Source organism: Pavona decussata, unplaced genomic scaffold, assembly GCF_977016875.1.
Source record: "Pavona decussata unplaced genomic scaffold, jaPavDecu1.1 SCAFFOLD_62, whole genome shotgun sequence".
NCBI classification, from domain to species: Eukaryota; Metazoa; Cnidaria; class Anthozoa; order Scleractinia; family Agariciidae; genus Pavona; species Pavona decussata.
The window spans coordinates 1,402,501-1,420,687 of NW_028145483.1; the positions used below are offsets into that span (position 1 = coordinate 1,402,501).

The following is an 18,187-nucleotide window of genomic DNA, read 5'->3' on the forward strand; positions in this document are numbered from 1 at the left end:
AGTACGGTTTACAGTTTTTTCCCCAGTAAATTCAATCTTCTGAGTCGGTATTCTACCGAAATGAACTGGGTGCAGTGTCCTGTCTCTTTCGCGGTGAGATAATTTTTTTTAAGTTAATGTCTGTTTTTGCTTCACAAGTTTATTTTACATACATGAAAAGTATTTTACGAATTGCTTTATCTAGATTGTGCTTCAGGAAGACGACGCACCCCGCCAGATGGTGAAAGAAAAACCTGAAGAAAATTTCAAAGGTAATTCTTACCCTGACTGCTGATACGGTGATCTAGCTGACTTGAAATTTCTTAAAACGTTGCTCGAAAAATCCAGAAATTGCTGGTTCTTACTTTTTTGTTATTGAAAAAAATAACATTCCTTCGTGTTATGAAAGTTAGGCTTTTTCAGCTTCTTATTAAGGTTTATAATAATAATTCTGCAAGGGGGCTTTCCCTGAGATAAGGGCAGATAGTGCGGGACGAGGAAAAAGTCAAAACGGATGGGAAAGAGTAATTTTCGAAGTGCAAGTGCTATTTTAAAAATTTTAAAAACTGCAAAAGCCGTGAACGAAGATCCTGCTTGCTTGTACGTTGGATCTCACAGGAGATCTAATCAGCCAAACTTGAAAAATAGACGATGAGAAGTCCAAAGACTACTGCAAAGCTGACACAACGTAATATATTTTAAAACAATATTTCGGCTGGCCAAACCAGCCTTCTTCAGGTTTAGATGTTACTAAATTATATAAATGAAATTATATTACATTTCATTTATATAATTTTTTATATTTATATAATTTTTTATTATTTATATTTCAATTATATTATATTTCATTTATATAATTTAGTAACATCTAAACCTGAAGAAGGCTGGTTTGGCCAGCCGAAATATTGTTTTGATAAATATATTACGTTGTGTCAGCTTTGCAGTAGTCTTTGGACTTCTCATCGGCTATTTTAAAGCCAAGTTGGTTCAGTGACATGGCGACGGTGCAAGCTGATCGAGTTTTCCCCTGTTCGGTTTTTCAATATCATTTAATTTCTTCTATACCATTTTACAAAGACTTTAAAACCTCATTAATAATCCATAAGCCCATTCACCTATCAAATGGTCGATAATACAACACGTGCAGTGACTTTATGTCGTAAACCTCCTCCTTATTAGTATGCGGTGTTTCAGTTATCAGCTGATAAAACACTCCTCATTAGTATGCGGTGTTTTTCTCGTATGATAATTTCCAACGTTAACAAAATCATAATGTTTATGAACTCTATTCTGTCTATTGACACATGCTTTTCCAGGAATGTTTTTTGAAGCCGTTCAAAAAACTCGCAGCACGTGTTTTATGGGGTCTAAAACCACTCGGTTGTGCTTCGTGGTTTTAAACCCGATAAAACACTCTTGCTCATTTTTTAAACATTACTTTGATCAAATAAGAGTATTATAAGTTCTCGCACTTGCATTCTAACAATAATTACAGAGCCCTAAAATATTTTGGGAAATTTGCAATCAAATAAGCACCCACACCGGTTTCAGTTTTCGACAAAGGACTCTTACTTGTCGTTTACATATTACGAACTATAATAACTTATTGTAGTTTAAAACTGGAGATGTCAAATTAAAAAGAAAAAAATTATTCAAATCATACATTTAGAGCGGTTTCCGATTCATGCAATTGAGTGTCGTAAAACCAAAACCAAAGTAATTACTCTGGCCAATCGTAACAGATGCAAACAACACAATGAGCCAATCAGAATTCAAAGCAAATACATGTAACCGGCGCCAAGCGCGGGAAAACGCGTGCGGCCAAAACACGATTGGTTTTGGTTTTGCTTCCCATTGGTTGGGAAAGTGGCGCGAGTTTTGTTAACCAATCACAGTGCTTATATTTGTAATGCAAAACCAAAGTAAACGCTAATTACTTTCGACAGTCAATTGAAAACCGCTCTAAGAGAATGCATGGATTTTTTTAAAGCATACCTAGTAGCTCTAATACTTATGCGTAGTGCATGAGCTTTTTTAAGAGAGTGTCTGGCTAACATCCAACCAAACCATACTCAATTATACACATGTAATTCTTACTTTGAACGCACTCGATAATCCATGCATGATTACTACAAGTATTTTTGGCGTAGTTCTTAAAATGAATATAGTGCATAAGAGGTCGGTCCCGGGATTGGTCCTCGATTAAATATTTTCCCTTTTCGCACCGGGGATGGGGGGGGGGGGGGGGGAGGCACTCCCAAATAAAAGTCACAAGGGTGATCGTCGTACTTTTAGGGGTCAAAATTCGCGGTTTGGTATCCCTTAGGGTTCTAAAGTCTAAAATGACTTCCGTCAGAGGTATGGTGGTACCTTTTAGGGTATTGAGCCGAAAAAATATGAGATGAAGTAAATGCCAGCCAACTGATTTGATACCTCTTAGGGGAAATAGGTTGTGCAGACCATGCCCATAAAACAGCATTCTGGTACCTTATAGGGTTTTTTTTTTTTTTCAAAATGTCCGACGATCACCCCCGCCCCCCTCGCCCGCCACTTTTACATGGCAGTCCCCCCGGATCTGTACGACGAGTTGTAACAATCTAGTCTAGAGTGTTGAGTTAAAAAAAAGCAGAAGAGACTTGGAGCCAAACGTGAAAACTTGACGTAAATACGCTAATCTTTGCTCGTGTATATTGATCAAATTTTACGTATTTGCTTTCAGTTCTAGATTCCAAGGACCGTGGAATTTTGCCTGTTGCCTTCTTAATGCTGGAAAAAGTAACCATACCAATGAAATCTATATACAGCGACCCGCCCAATAAGATGTAGTTGGCCGCCACAGCCTCACTTGACCCCGGTTACATGTATTTGTTTCGAAATCTGATTGGTTTTTTGTGTTGTTTACGTCTGTTGTGATTGGTTAGAGGAATAACTTTGGTTTTGGTTTTCCAATAGTCAATCGCAAACCGCTTTAAATAGTAGAGGTGCTGTTCAGATGTTTAAATGTGTGAACAATCTTGCTCCCAGTTACCTCGTATAAGTTTGTTTTGTAAACGATCACAAATCCATAGCTATAACACTGATAATCTCCACCCACCTCGGTGTCGCACTGAATTGACTTTATTTTCCGTTGAGAAAGCGCGCGCGTTACATCTGACTTCATATTTATTGTCTGTATTGTTATAGACAATAGCTATGAGCCGATCAGCGCGCGGGAATTTTGACAGTTATTGTAAAAAGTTATCTATCGTTTCATTTTACGTTTGTTAATTTGGTATGAAGACCCTACTAGGGAAACTAATAAACCATACTGTATTGTATTGTATACCAGCAGCGCGTGTTCACTCTGATGACATGCAGGTTTTCTGAAGCTTTGAGCGTTGTTGGAATGGTTACACTTCGAATCTGAAGTTGGGAGGCTGGAGGTCTTGTTCTTACTGTTCACAGTCCCCCTATTTTTCCGAGATATTATCGAGACTTGTACGCTTCAATGGAGCTGCCGCCATCGCCGCCATCTTGGTTTGTGAAAGCGAGCGCGACCTGGGGAGAGTGTCTAAACTACCGAGGGGAGGGGAGCAGAGTTGAGAGGCGGCGGGAAAAATATTTTTTTCTATTTTTTCGCTTCCCCTCCCCAACTCAACAAAATCCCGCTCCCGTTCCCCTCGGTAGTTTAGACACTCTCCCCAGGTCGCGCTTGCTTTTACAAACCAAGATGGCGGCAGCTCCATCGAAGCGTACCAGTCTCGATAATCCCCATTCTCGTCCCCAGAGCCTCCTGTCCCTCTTAGCCGTCCTCGTGCCCAGCCTCCAGCGGCTAAGAGGACCAGGCGGTTCTGGGAACGAGAATGGATAATCCCTCGGAAAAATAGGGGGACTGTGAACAGTCTATCTTGTCCTTGTAATGGTATTCTTTTCTCAGACGAGAAATTTTACTCCACTGAGTAGTTTCTTTGTAGCCACATGTATGAAACGGTACGACAGCAACGGGAACGCCAAAACAGCAATAAGTGTACGTCAGGAGCCCATTTCCGCATTACACTTCTTTGCCGTCACTGCATCACTAGGACGTGAAATTTCCTGATGGGACGTTTTATGGAGGACGTAACACATCATGACGAATTTTTCTTTCTCTTTCTAAACTTGGGTGGGGTCTCCAGAAATTCAACTCCAGGATATTTCACCAACATTTGACATTTAAAGCGAGTTGGAATAATCGCGACGACCTTTGAAAAAACGCGAACTCATTTTAATAGTGACGTTTTCGTTGCCGTCGCCGTCGTCGTTGCTGAAGCTCCCTATTGGCGACAAAATGTTGGGGGTAACCTTACGATGGACTAGTATCCCATCCAGCACTACTCTCAGTTACTTCAAGCTACAAACCGGGTTAAGGACGGCGCCTACTAATAAAGAAGTATTTCTGTGTGGTTATTGACTATGCGGGGAAAGCAGATCTTCGCAAGGGCTATTAAAATCCGAAAAGAAATTTGGGGGTAACCACAATTTTTTTTAGAGATCATTAAGCAACAATAATCTAAAAAGCAGTAAAATACAAAGCAATGTATGGCTTTTTTTTTTCTACATTGAAGCTTTAATATCTATGAAAAATGCATGGTTACCCCAAATTTTGTTTTAGGATACCAAGAGCACTTGCTAAGTTCAGTTTTCGTCGCATAGTTGTAAACCGCGCAAAAATATCCCTGTATTAGTAGGCACCACCTATAGGAAACCTGGGTATCTTGAGATGCGCAGAACGTATGCGCAGTAACAAAAGTAGGCGCCGTCCTTAAGTTCTGCTGTGTGCCCCCCCCCCCCCCCCCCAGAGGTTCATGTCCGTTGTTGTATGCGGTATACACGTATGTACTTTGGTATTAACCCTTTAACCCCTAATATCAAAGACCAAATTCTCCTGGCTTGTTCCTATACTTTTCTTATAAAAGTACTGTGGGGAAGTTATTAAAATATCAAGAAAATTCACCTTGGGTGATCAAATTCTTTATTCTTAGAAGTTTTACAATACAGAATAATGTAGAGCATTTTTTTTGTCCAAATTGAAGCTCGTTTATCTCTGAAAAACACGTGGTTACCCCCATTTCTTTTTGTAATTACAACAGCTAAGATCTGCTTTTTCTGTGTAGTCCTAAAGTGCGCATAAGTATTTATTTAGTAATATAACGTGCCTTTGTACCTACTTATATAGCGTACCTTTGTATTAGTAGGCACCATCCTTAGCGGACCCGAGTAATCTCGTTCCCAGAGCCCGCGTTACCTTTATCGAGTGGAACGAGTTGCCCGTTCCGCTGGATAAGGGTAACGCGGGCTCTGGGAACGAGATTGAGACCCGAGTTTCTGGGACCATCTTCAAATGCGCAGAACGTGTGCGCAGTAACAAAGAGGCACCGTCCTTAAATATACATGTACATTAACACAGATCAAATAGTGACCTTCAAAAAACAATGGACTGTTCTAAGGATACATCCATCCTCGGATATCCAAGGGCAGTCAGTCGGGGACATGCAAAATGGCGCGAAGAAAGTTTCCTAGAACGGTTCTTGGAAACTTTCTTCACGCCATTTCGCCTGCCCTCGACTGACTGTCCCTGTGTCTCCGAGGATGGCATACATCTTGACTGGGTGGTCTTCGTAAATCAGGCACCTGGATAAATTCTAAAATTTGACAGATCTCAACATCAACAAAAGGTAAGTAAAGGCAGAGGTGGAAAGGTTCTTACAAAATAGAAAGATTGTTCATGTAAACAGCGCCATGCCCGAGAAAACGCGTGCGATTAAAGGTGGTTTTCAACTGTCGCGTAAATTTTACATGCGTACCGACGTAACGTTAAGTGGCTTTACGAACGTAAAGAAAATTAGAGACGATGTGTGAGCCACTTGGGTAAACATAAAATGTTGAACACCCACGCAAGCCATCCATACGTTGCTTATTATGTAGTTTACGCACGTAAAGCCAAATAATTTATGTCTGCCTGCACGTAAAATTAACGCGACAGTGGAAATTCACCTTGAGTCTTAATTGGTTTGGTATGACTTCTTATTGGTTGAGAAAGTGGCACGAGTTTTCTGAATCAATCACAAAGCACAAACAAAAGTTTCACTGAAAACTGCTCTCGTAATCAGGCACACAACGCTGTATAAATTGTCCTTCTACTAAGATCCTTCGTGTGTTTTGTTCCTCGTTTCTTCAAGCGTTGTTCGAGGACATTTACTGGGGGCCTCTTCTTTAACATGGCGGGTGTGAGAAAGTGACGGGCAGCATTTGTGAGTTGCTTCACTGTTATCTTGGCAGTTGTCCTTCCTTTCTGCTAGTTTTGCTTGATCCCTGGAATTAGAAGCTTCTTGATCGTTTTCGTTGGCTACTTTTTCCTACAGTGAGAATAAATCAGGCGAGGTTACTGGAGTTACACCCAAACTTTTGGTTTGTAATTTCCATATAGTCAAACGTCCACGTTTGCAGTTGCAAACTTGCAATCTCCGTGGTTGATCAGAAAGCTAATGTGATGCAAACAATGGCTGAGAAAAAAAGAAAACTTAAGTCGGTCAGGGTGTGGGAAAATGATAAATTTTATTGCGACGGCCTTAAAGTTGTTGAAGTAAAAGCTATTCTCTACGAATTTTCCGTAATTGGGAAGTTAGTCCAAAATTACAGTGGCTTTCAATTTCAAAACCAGTGTAATTACTCTGTCCAATAATAATGGACGTAAACCGCGGAATGAACCAATGAAAACTCGAAGCAAATACGTGTAGCCGGCGTCAAGCGCGGGAAAACGCGTGCGACCAATCACGATTGGCTTTGATTTTGTTTCTCATTGGTTGAGAAAATGACGCTAGTTTTGCTAACCAATCACAGCGCGAAGTAAACCAAAGCAAAATTACTTTCAATAATCAATTGTAAGTGTGGGCCGACACCAGTTTTTTCCAATCGATCCGACACGAGTACGATATTATTTTTTTCGATATCAATGTCGATACCAATATTGTGACGTCATCATCCAACTTTTCTGTGAAGTTATCACCTACACTCTAGAAACACTCTTTATGGTCCGTAAACATTAAAAAAAACTCAGTCCCAAGCAACAGTGTTTCAACTTTAATTGTGATACTTCCTTCGAGCTCAGTGCAACAACACAAACACAAACGAAAAAAATGATGGTTTTCGACACTAAAGCAGCCTTCAAATATTTAAGTGAGCTGTCACGTGAACAGTATCGAAAGCGATCGAGACAGTCGATATTTGTCGTACGTATCGATATTTTTCAAGGTATCGATTATATCGAGTATCGTAGAAATGATGAGTTAGAAGAAATGCAACCAACCTCTAGCTTGAGCCCAGTCAGATCTCGTTTCATGGCATAAGCATCTTCTCCATCAGCATAATACTTTGGTTCTATCTCAGAAATGCTGTTAATGCAAACAGAAGACAAACAAAAACAATGATTTACTGAAAGGAGTGGAGAAAAGCAAAACCCTCATTCAACGTTACAGACAGAGTGCTTTTAACGATTACAAAATATAATCTATTGGTTGGAAGCATTTTGAAACTTCCAAATACTATGAAGTTGTTCTGTTTGGCTTTACTGAAAGATGGGGAAAGGGAAATTGCATTTAGTTTAATACAAGCTAATATAGTCATACCTAACCGCCTCGACTAGCTTTAGCTATTTGTGGGAAGGTATATACCTAACTTGTAACTCTCTGTTTTTAATAAAGTGCGTTGTTGCTGTAGTTGGGAAATTTCCAATCTGGGTAGTGTTCCAGATACGAGAGGGGTCTCATGTCGAAAATTCGAGAAAACTGGCTGGTTTCCTGGATTATCTAACCCATATATAGGTATACACCAACTCAAAAAGCTTTGTTTACAGCCCTCAGTGCACAGAATAGTCAATGACATTGTGCTTTTTTCCCTTTAAAGGAGAAGCTTCACAGTCTTTTTTAGTAATTTAAATCGCTATGCAAGCCTCTTTAATTGAAGAAGCCGGGTTAGTTTCTAAAGAAACTGTGGTCCTGCGTCGGTGGGGAGTAGAAACAAATGTTTGGTTTATCAACAGTAGAAAACATCAAAAGTCTAAAACATCAAAAGATCTTGAGGCAGTTATGAACTCAGAACTTCAGAAAGTAATTAACTATTGCAATCTCAATAAGTTGTCTATTAACATGAAGAAAACAAACTTTATGATAATAACATCTCCACAGAAGCCAACTATACACAATATTAACATTTTAAACATTGATCGCAAAACTTGTATTAAATATTAAGGCATTTATTAAGATGAGCATTTGAATTGGAAAACTCAAATAGCACATGTACAAGGCAAACTGACTAAAAACCTTGGAATCCTCTACCAACTACGGAATCACCTGAATTTAAAGATGTTAAGACAACTGTATTATGCACTTATTTACCCTTATCTTAATTACGGTGCAATGTGTTGGGGCAACACGTATCCGACTATTTTAAATAAGATCAGTACTAAACAAAATAAATGCATTCGTAGTATTTTTTTTGCAAGCAAACAAGAACCCTCTTCCCCATATTACCAAATCCTTGAAATTTTAAAATTTGAAAATGTTGTTAGATTCAAAATCTGCTCACTGGCATTTAAATTATGTAACAATCCATCAACTGTTCCAGCAATCTTCCATAAATTTTTAATACCCACAACAACTGTTCACTCCTATAATACCAGAAATGCCGCCAAACTTAATTTCCACCGACCACAAGTTAGAACTAACATAGGCAAATTTACTTTTAAGTACTCTGCTTCTGTCATGTGGGAAACTGTCCCCATGGCATTGAAAAAAACAAAAACATTTAACAGGTTTAAGAAACTTTATAAGGCCCACCTGATGTCTTGTCAATCAAATAATATATGTTCTGTTTAATGATCAAATATAATAGTATGTAACTATCTAATAATAATAATAATAATAATAATAATAATAATAATAATAATAATAATAATAATAATAGAGTTAAAAATATTATTAATAATAATAATTGTCTGCTTATTTTTTGATGTTTGTTGTTGTCGCTGCTGTTGCTGCTGATGATGTGTTGTCCTTTTCCTTTCCTTTTGTTTGTTGTTGTTGTTGGTTGTTTGTATGTTGCTTGCTTTTTTGGGTGCTTTTTTTTGTTTTTGTTTTTTATTTATTCTTATTTATTTTTTGCTTTGTTCTTCTTTTATTCAGCTTGTCCTGTTTAGATCTCTTGCTCGGTTCAGTATATCTTTAACATACCTTAATTTACACAAATATAATTCTCTCCTGTACATTAATCCTAGGCTCTATAAACATCTCCTACATCTTCTAATATTCAATAAAGCTCAGTGTCATTTCCTTGTTTACTTTAAAGTAGGTGGTGGTCAACTAGAAAGCCTTTGCTACTTTGACCACCACACACATTTTATAATTTGTACTGTATTTATTTTTATCTTGTAATTATCTGTTGTAATACTTTACTTTTTATGTTAATGTTGTGTAAATAGTGTGAAATAAAATGAACCAATGAACCAATAACTAAACGTAAATTGGCCACTGTAAAGAGATTGAAGTGCTGGCGTTTTGAGTGTTGGCCTTTTGTCAGAGCAGATTCAGTCTGATGAAAGGCTAAAGGTTGAATCGTCAGCACTCCAGTCTATTTGCGGTGGCCAATTTACCTTTAGTTAACCTGTATCTTCATTTGTAGGCCATATTGAGTAAGCAGCCAGGAAAAGTTCATTTCTTTGCTTGTTGCAAATAAACAGTAAGTACGACGCAAACGCTAGCGCAAGCGCAGAATGAGATACACATGCATATTTCAGTATCCCAAGATGACGGCAATCTTGTTCCCAGAGGTCGCGTTACCCTAGACCAGCAGTCGGGAAATGAGGACTCTGGGAGCAAGATTAAAGATGGGGGAGGAGGATGCCATCTTGGTTTGAATGTAATCCATAGAGGCATGGAGCCAGTATTTTTCATCTTACGTTTGTCTTTGCGTTGTCCTGGTTCACACGTGTAAAATGCAAGCGCAAGGAAATGAAAAATTTTCCATGTCTTGTGTTGGTGCTTGCAAATGTGTTGTGGTAGTTCACACATGATGCATATGCTTGTGCTTGCAGTTGCGTTTGTGTTTGCGTTGCTCATGTGAACTAGCCCTAACTGACTATAATCACCTACTCCAATAACTGAAGTACATTGTGTCTCACCTGAAACCAAGAGTCTTGTTGTAGAGATGAAGAGCTGCTCTGTTGCTGTGGAAATAAGTTAACCCAGTGATCAGCATCAAATTTCTCCTTGTAATATCAATGTTTATTCAATCCCTGAGGTCATGAGAATTAAGGATATGATCACCCAAGGTGAATTTCCTTCATATTTTAATATTTTCTCCCTAGTACTTTTATAAGAAAAGCATGGGGACAAGATATGAGAATTTGTTCTTTGATATTAGGGATTAAAGGGTTAATCAATTGATGAGATGTCTGACCTGATAATAAACAAGAATATGAAGTACAAGATAGTGAACTAAACTACAAAAGCAGCACCTTTTTACTAATTTTAAGTTGCATTTTCCAGCAGTGACAATAATTCTTGTTTATCTTTACTGGGATTAGATCAAAATTTTACAGTCAATCTACGTCACGTGTCACCAGTATTTTTGAAATTTGAAGGGAGGTTAAGGTGGCCGAACACAGTTTGCGCGCGCTTTGCAGATTCTGCTAGTGATGCTATTAAGCGCGCGCTAGGGTTGTGGTACGCAAATACGGCGGTCGATAAAGTGATCCCTCAATTTCACATGAAATTGATAATAAGGTTAAGTTTTGATCCTAAATAACTAAGTTTCTCGTTTCCTGACTCTTTTTCTTTTCTTTCCGAGCAAAAAAGTCATTCACCAAGACCTTTTGCATGCTTTTCATCTTGGCCATAAAACCCAATTAAAGCCACGCATGCGCATTTGACCAAAAAATTGCGTCTGGTTGTTTTCGTGGAAATGAACTGTTTTCTAAGGAACCGCACATTAGAATTTCGTGAAATTTGGCATGAAAAAAGTTCCCTAAAAGGGTAACTCGCCTACAAAGAGAAACCTAAATCTAACAGAGGGTATCTTCACAAAACATTAAAAAGCAAAATCAATATTTAAAGGAGTTCTCTCTGTTAAAATTACATGAAAATAGCGCAACTGTGTCAGTGTTTTGTGAGTTGTTCTGGATACAAAAAATGGAAAAAATCTAATGAGTACATTTTCTAAAAATAAAGGAAACCTACTATTTATGGACATTTAATAGTTTGCTGCGTTGCCATGGAAACGGTACTTAGCTCAACAAGACATACGAAAATACATTCTTTCTTAGTTAGTCTTACACCATACCAATTTTGGGCGTCCAGAAATACATAGTTCCAAATAACCTCTTCTAACACCTGTACACTAAAAAACTGTATTCGGCCACCTTAAGGTTTGAAATTTACATGAGATTTCAAAGTTCCTGTAGAAATTACCCTAGTTTATTAATGGCATAATGCTATAAATATTATTATTATCATCATCATCATCATCATCATCATCATCATTATTATTATTATTATTATTATTATTATTATTATTATTATTATTATTATTATATTACAACATTAAGTATTTAATGACAATGCATTTTTTTCGGAAAGATTTCTCAAGATTCCATTCAAATCCCGGACAGTACAAAAAGGAATTTGAATGTTCATTTCATTCTCTGAAAAACTGGTCACATGATGTAGCTGTAGACTGACAGTAAATTATTGTGATAAGGGAGAATGCCTCCATTCCCTCTCCCTTCCCCTTCTAAGCACCTACAACACAGGTCACCCAATTCAACATGACCTACAACACAGGCCACCCAATTCATATGACCTACAACACAGGGCACCCAATTTGAGCTGTAAACCATTTGCCCAGTCTCTTACCTCTTTCTCACATGGAGAGAAACATACTGGGCATTGAAACACTCCACCATAGCACGAGATGCCTGGAAACATAAGAGTGTGCATACAAAAATGAAACACAAATTTAAGTTGACCTCACATGAATCCAGAGGGCACACTTTTGAAATGAATAATACGAACATTGACGAAGTGTCTGGTAAAAAGCAATTCACTCAAAACAGTTTCCTTTTTTAAATATATTAAGGAAAAGGATATTAATGCTGTTACTTCAATAGAAGCAGAGCTCTATCATTGATAGTTAACAAAACAACATTAATTACTCTTCTTAAAGCACAATTACATTTTTTTAAATGTAGCTAAGTGTAATTTAGACTAACTTAAACTTGAGATAATAAAAAAGAAAATTATTGCAGGTCAGCTGCAAGGTGGTAGATGTGGGGTGGCCTGGAGGGTTGTGCAGGGCCCTTGTTTATAGTTCTTCTGTGGACGTCAAGGCATTTTATGTATGCTTGAACATTGTTCTGAAACATTGTTCGCAAGTGTTTGCTCCCCGCCCATCCAACCCTTTATGTAAGTACATGGTAAGTATTTTCTTGCCACTGAATTCTTAGTGTGACGGTGCCTGGTGGTTGCCACTCACAGGGTTGTCATGGTTATCCTTCGCACTCAGCTCAAATTGCACATGGCTCCATTAACCATTCAGGCACCTACCCCATGTTCATCTTTTTCACCCAGCTTGGCAAGCAAAAGAGGGTTTCAGATGGCAATGACAAAGCATTTATTTTCTCAAACTAAAAAGAGGTTTCAGTTTTCAAATCAAGGAATGAATTATTAACAGATCTGTCAACAAAAATGTTCTTTCGGGAATTCTACACCAGCAATTACACAGCATGGTGTCCTGTTTTTCCCAAGTAATCAGTCTTTATAAACAAAACTTGTCTTGCTTTTATTTCGAAAATGTGACGCTCCACGGATTTGAAATTGACCGTGTAGGTTCGTTTTTAGATGAACTTTGCAATGCAGAAAAATTAATGAAATCTGAAAGTGGTCAGTTAGCCTTGTTACCACCTAAATGAACTGTTTTCATCAAGTAACACAATGTACTTTTAAAATATACATAAATATATCTAACAAACCTGTTCCATCAGTTTTTGTGCTAATCCCAATCTTCTGTGTGAGCGTTTAACAGCCTGTAAGTAAAATAAACCTTTCACAGGGTGTTTGCATACATGTGGGACGATCTGTATTGTCCGTTATATGTCATCAGTGCAGCATGCACAAGCTCTGAACAGTTAGATAGGTGTTTGCTTGTTTATCTTTTTAAACCAATGAAGGCTCTGAAGATAAATAAGACCCTGAAGATAAATAAATTACGGACGTTTGACTGAAATAAATTCCCGCTATATTTACTGACTCTCGCTATTAAAGACGCAATAAAGAGAGTTGACTGCGTCTACCATACTCAAGTTTTAAGTAGTAGTAATAAGTAAGCTCAAAACATTATCATGTAACACACAATAGCTTTCAAGTCTATGGATGAAATCTTCAATTGTGTTCATTCAGATGAAAGCTATCAAGCAACTGTTTATTATCAATACTTTAAAAAGTGGTTCTTTTGATCTCTACGTGAACGGATGAGAGCAACAAAATTAACAAGTGAAAAGGTATTTGGCAGCACTTAAATTCCTTGGTATTTTTTCTGCGAAATTGATCATGAAACAGATGCCTTTGAATTTAAATGTAACAAACAACCACAACGATCTTTATTCGTGCCCAGAAATTATACAGTGTTACATTTAATACAAAAAAGAAAAATTACTTAAGAAGAGGGCACAGCCACTTAGAAATAGCAAGCTAATCGAGCTAAGTGGCTGGGCCAAGCGGAAAAATTTGCAAATACCCTACATTAAAATAGAACTAAGGACACGATTTACCATTCACACACACACGCACACACAAAAATAACAATAAACAAGGGGAAGTGCACACGCAAAAACTGGAAAATAAATTATAATTTGTTATTGAATTTGATTTTCATACCAAAGAGGTAATGTGTCCATGGACGGCTTCATCTGGTTCTTCTTCCCTAAAAAGCAAAATTTATTGTTCAAAATTGTAATGACAACAAAATTGAATCAGTTGACTCCAGCATTGGAAGAAAACAACCCAGCAACACTGTACTTCAAGCTTCCAGTTTATTTTATTCCCCACAGGTAAAAAATAATATAAATGAAGGGCTTGCTTGAGAACTACCTTTAGTTATATCATTAGGAAATCCAAAAACTCATTAATAATTCACAAGCCCATTGACCTATCAAATGGTCGATAAAACATCACGTGCAGAGGTTTGAAAACCCGATAAAACCTCCTCCTTATATTAGTATGCGGTGATTAATGTTTTTCTCGTACGCTAATTTCCAAAGTTCACAAAAGCATCATTGTTATGAACTCTCTTGACACACGCTTTTCCAGGAATGTTTTTGAAGCCATTCAAAAAACTCGCAGCACATGTTTTATCGGGTCTAAAACTACTCGGCTGCACCTCGTGGTTTTAAATCCGGATTAAACACTGCTGCTCATTTTTTAAACATTACTCAATGCTTCATGAAATTAACACAAATCTTAAAAAGTTGCGTTAATCTTTGTTAACGTTAATTTCCACGTCATTAACTAAGTGGCAAGTTAATTTCCGTGACCTTAATTTCCATTATTTTCACCCTAAATTCTCGATACACTCCTGAAAGGAAAAAGCCTTGTTTTGTCAAGGTGGAGGTCCACTGGTATCATGGACACTGTGAAGAAGTGGCCAAATTAATTCCTTCGCTTAATCCCGTCATAAGGGATAATTCCACCAACATTGTCTCCATTTTGGATCTTTACACCTAGGATTCCTGTTGCCTCAACAAATTGTGTTTCTTTCTGTGAATCACGGTAATTTCCCTCATTTTGAAATTTTAGCACCTCTTTCGCATTAATTACCTCTATTGGGAAGTAATTAAGACAAGCACTAATTTCCTATAATAAGGTACACTGTATGCTACTTAAGTGGACATTTGGCGATTAATTAATTAAACCCATTGCAATTTTCTCCAAATTAGCTCTAATTTGTCACACAGACTCATTATCAGATGTTATTTACCAACAAGGAGGTCTGTATTGAGAATAACTGTGCTCAAGGTCTTGAGCATGGCCCACAGGTCGCAGGCTGTACAAGGCAGAGGGCACAGTTTTATCCAATACAGACTGCCCTTGGCTGGTGAATAACATTTCTTTTTTTTGCAAGAAATCAAGGGACAAAGTCTTGCAACAAATCCTCCCAGGTTTGTAGGCAACATCGAAAAATTCCACCCACTGCCGAAACCAATCAGATTGTATGATTTACACAATTCCACCCACTACTTACACTGAGAAAAAAAAAACATTCATAGTTCTTGTGCCTGTTTTCTTATGTTCAAGCTTAAAAGTTGAAGAATTATTCCACGACTTACATTTTTGCAAGTACATATCCCACAATTTTTCCTTTTTCATCTTCAGCAACGTACGACAACTGAAAGAACAAAAATAACAGGATCCGAAATTAACTTTTTTAGGCAGGTGCCAACTGGCGACTAAATATTTTTTTTCAGTTGCCATATGGAAAAATGTGGGCGCCAAAAGGTGTCAATAACATTTTTCCTTCGCAGTAAAACACAAACCAAACTTTTTGGTTGCCAATTTTTCTTTTAAGAATCAGAACGAAGAGAACGCATTTGGGGACGCAATGGCAATTTTTCTGCTAACAAATAAGATTAAATACAAACATGCTGATCGTAGCTGTGAAACGTTGTGGTAGATTTATAACAACAGGAAAATCGGTTTTATACTTCAAAATCAGCGGAAAGGTAAAAAAGTAAGTGACCAATTGGCGGGCGGCTTTGAATTTTATTTTAATCGATTTGGCTGAAAATCAAAGTTATTGTTTGTATAATGATCGTGGCATGAAATAGTTAATCCCCCGTTGGCGACCAGTTGTGAAATTCTGGTCGCCAGTGCAAAATTTTTAGTCGCATTGGCGACCAGGAAAGTGCAATTTTGGACCCTGAATAAGTAATTTAACTTTAGTTAGTCAACCCTTTAAAGCAGAGCAAACAATGTAACAGGCTGACAACTTTTCATTTTAAAAATGTTTTCAAAAATGTTTTCTAAAAATGTTTTCAAAAAGCCAGAGTTGAGATGCTTAAAAAAGAAAAAGTTTATATGAAACAGGAGTATGGAATTTTTTTTTTCTATTTATTTTTTATTTTTAATTTTGAAAAGTGACAGAGCACTTTCTGTAAAATGACACCGAATCGCAGGTCTTATGGCCCTGAAAACGGTCAGAATGATGCGAAAGAGAGAAGGAAGGAGGAAGACAAGAGAGGACAGGGGAAAAAAGACTATGCAACCTTTTCTTTTATATTCAATTTGGCAACTTATTTGAACGCCAAAAAGCATTTGCACTGTAAATTATTGTACCAGTTGTCAAAGAAGCATCACTTGAGTGAGCACATTTCCAAAAATCCAGGCAAATAATAATAACCAGTAATATGAAGATCCATCATGAAATTTGTAAGTACAGTACTAGTGACAGTACACAGGGAAAAAAAGGAATAAACTTCACCTGCGGCCAGGACAAGCCATGGTAAAAATAATACTTCATTTGATAATTCTCAGGTAGGCATAGCAAATTACAGTGTTGCATGTTCATGAGATCTTCCGGCTGAAAGATAAATAAGATGAAATAAGGCACATACCTGACAACTTCTAATTAAAATAGATTACTACAGTGTGTATTATGTTAATGTAGAAAAGGTTGCCACAATACTGTAAGTTAAAAAATGATTTCCAACGATTTTCTGAAGACTTCCGAACGTTGCCCGACAAAAATGCCAGAAGATACATGTAATCCGACGACCTTTGATTCCAATTTGAATCAGATTTGCAGACTGAAACATGAAAATTTTAGCATGTTGTGATACAGTTAGGACACAAAGTTGACATTAAGCGCCTTTTTGGGGGAAATTGAATTGAATTTTTGTTATTAATCATGTGTTAAAGAACAACTTGTCCGGATTTGTGAGCCAGGCGTGACAAATTGTCCTCCATGACTTGTGTGACATCAATGTCTTTAGTCCGCAGGGGTGAGACTCATGCATAATGCGTGAGAGTTGGCAGGCATAATACAGTGTATATGGGGAGAATCCACTCAAAAGGGCTGCATTTTTCACTCACCTAAATGTAAGTCAAAGGCAGTAAATGCTTTTAAATATTTTCATTTTAAAGGGTCACAAACATTGACTATGGACTGAAAAGGTGGCAAAAATTGAGCAGTAAATACTGTCAAAAACTATAAAGCAGAGCTTAATGTTTGTTGTTTGTATTGTAGGGTGTTATTCTCCTGTCTTTGTTGCATCTTGGAGGTATAAGAAAGGTGGTCAATTCTTTGTTCTAGAGGCGTGTGAAAGGGTACCATCTTGGTAAAGTTAGAATGGGAAAGGGTGAGTAGTTGAATCTCCGGGTGGAGCCTCCTTAAGTGAAACTTTGTTGAGTAACCCTTGGTCATCAAGCAACACCTCTGTATACATTTACTCCGTAAATAAAAATTTTCTTATGCTTTCCTTTAATCCCTTAGGATTATTTTTTTAATACAAGTTCCCACACCAATGGGAACCCAGAAATGGCTCAAACTGGCAAACTATAGCTACTGGTACCCACTTAAAACCCGACTAAAATAGGGTGTTAGTTTAAATTATGCAGGTCTCAAATTACATTACTGTAACAGTTCGACGGTCATGGAAGTCATATTGTCTCGTAAGTAGCTTGTAATTAGCTCCTTGTCCAAGGCAATCGAGCCACAATAAAAATTTACGTTAAAGTTAAGACTTAGATAGCTACAACTGACAATAACTAAGCTTAGATTACGCTCCAAAGCCAGCTGTTGCCAGGATATAATTTAAAACTCAAGCTTTCACTTTAGCGTTGGTCAGAAACTAACAACTAAAATTTCAAGTTAATGGTACTTATAATCATGATCGATTTGACATAGAATTAAAGTGATGCTTACCGTCGCACATCTGATGTTCATTTTGACGGTTTTCGAATGGCAAAACGGAAATTTGAAGGTGTTTTGCAAGTAAACTTCAGTATCTTTTTTTACTCGCATGGACTGAAAACACATGAGCCTAGGAATTATGTCCAGCGGAGCCACCCATCGATCTCGGTCCAGGACTTTCTCGGTAAAATTTCGAATTTATCCAGAATCCCTTTCGGGTTCCTCTTGAGTAAAC

At 37.6% G+C, this 18,187-nt stretch overlaps 1 protein-coding gene and 1 long non-coding RNA gene across 3 annotated transcripts in view; one reads left to right on the forward strand and one right to left on the reverse strand.

Annotated features, from left to right (window-relative positions):
- The window catches only part of LOC146478915 (uncharacterized), a 7,591-nt gene extending 4,290 nt beyond the window's left edge, over positions 1–3,301 (forward strand). Inside the window, exons 2-3 of the long non-coding RNA XR_014865063.1 lie at positions 185–251; positions 2,699–3,301. This is a non-coding gene — a long non-coding RNA (uncharacterized LOC146478915). The remainder of the gene's footprint in view (positions 1–184; positions 252–2,698) is intronic.
- Positions 3,302–4,952: 1,651 nt separating this feature from the next.
- Positions 4,953–18,091, reverse strand: LOC146478916 (N-alpha-acetyltransferase daf-31-like). Of its 2 annotated transcripts, XR_014865058.1 has the most exons (10): positions 17,965–18,091; positions 16,522–16,620; positions 15,371–15,429; positions 13,923–13,968; positions 13,019–13,072; positions 11,904–11,965; positions 10,172–10,216; positions 7,304–7,388; positions 5,330–6,353; positions 4,953–5,242 (listed from the first exon to the last, which is right to left on the reverse strand). XR_014865058.1 is itself a non-coding variant. In XM_085111644.1 (9 exons), exons 1-9 carry the CDS (start codon positions 18,076–18,078, stop codon positions 6,138–6,140), a joined length of 780 nt encoding a protein of 259 aa, XP_084967770.1. In that variant the 5' UTR covers positions 18,079–18,091; the 3' UTR covers positions 4,953–6,137. The 2 variants fall into 2 exon arrangements, 1 of the variants encoding a protein (XP_084967770.1); XM_085111644.1 differs by having other exon boundaries at positions 4,953–6,353.
- Between the last annotated feature and the right edge of the window lie 96 nt (positions 18,092–18,187).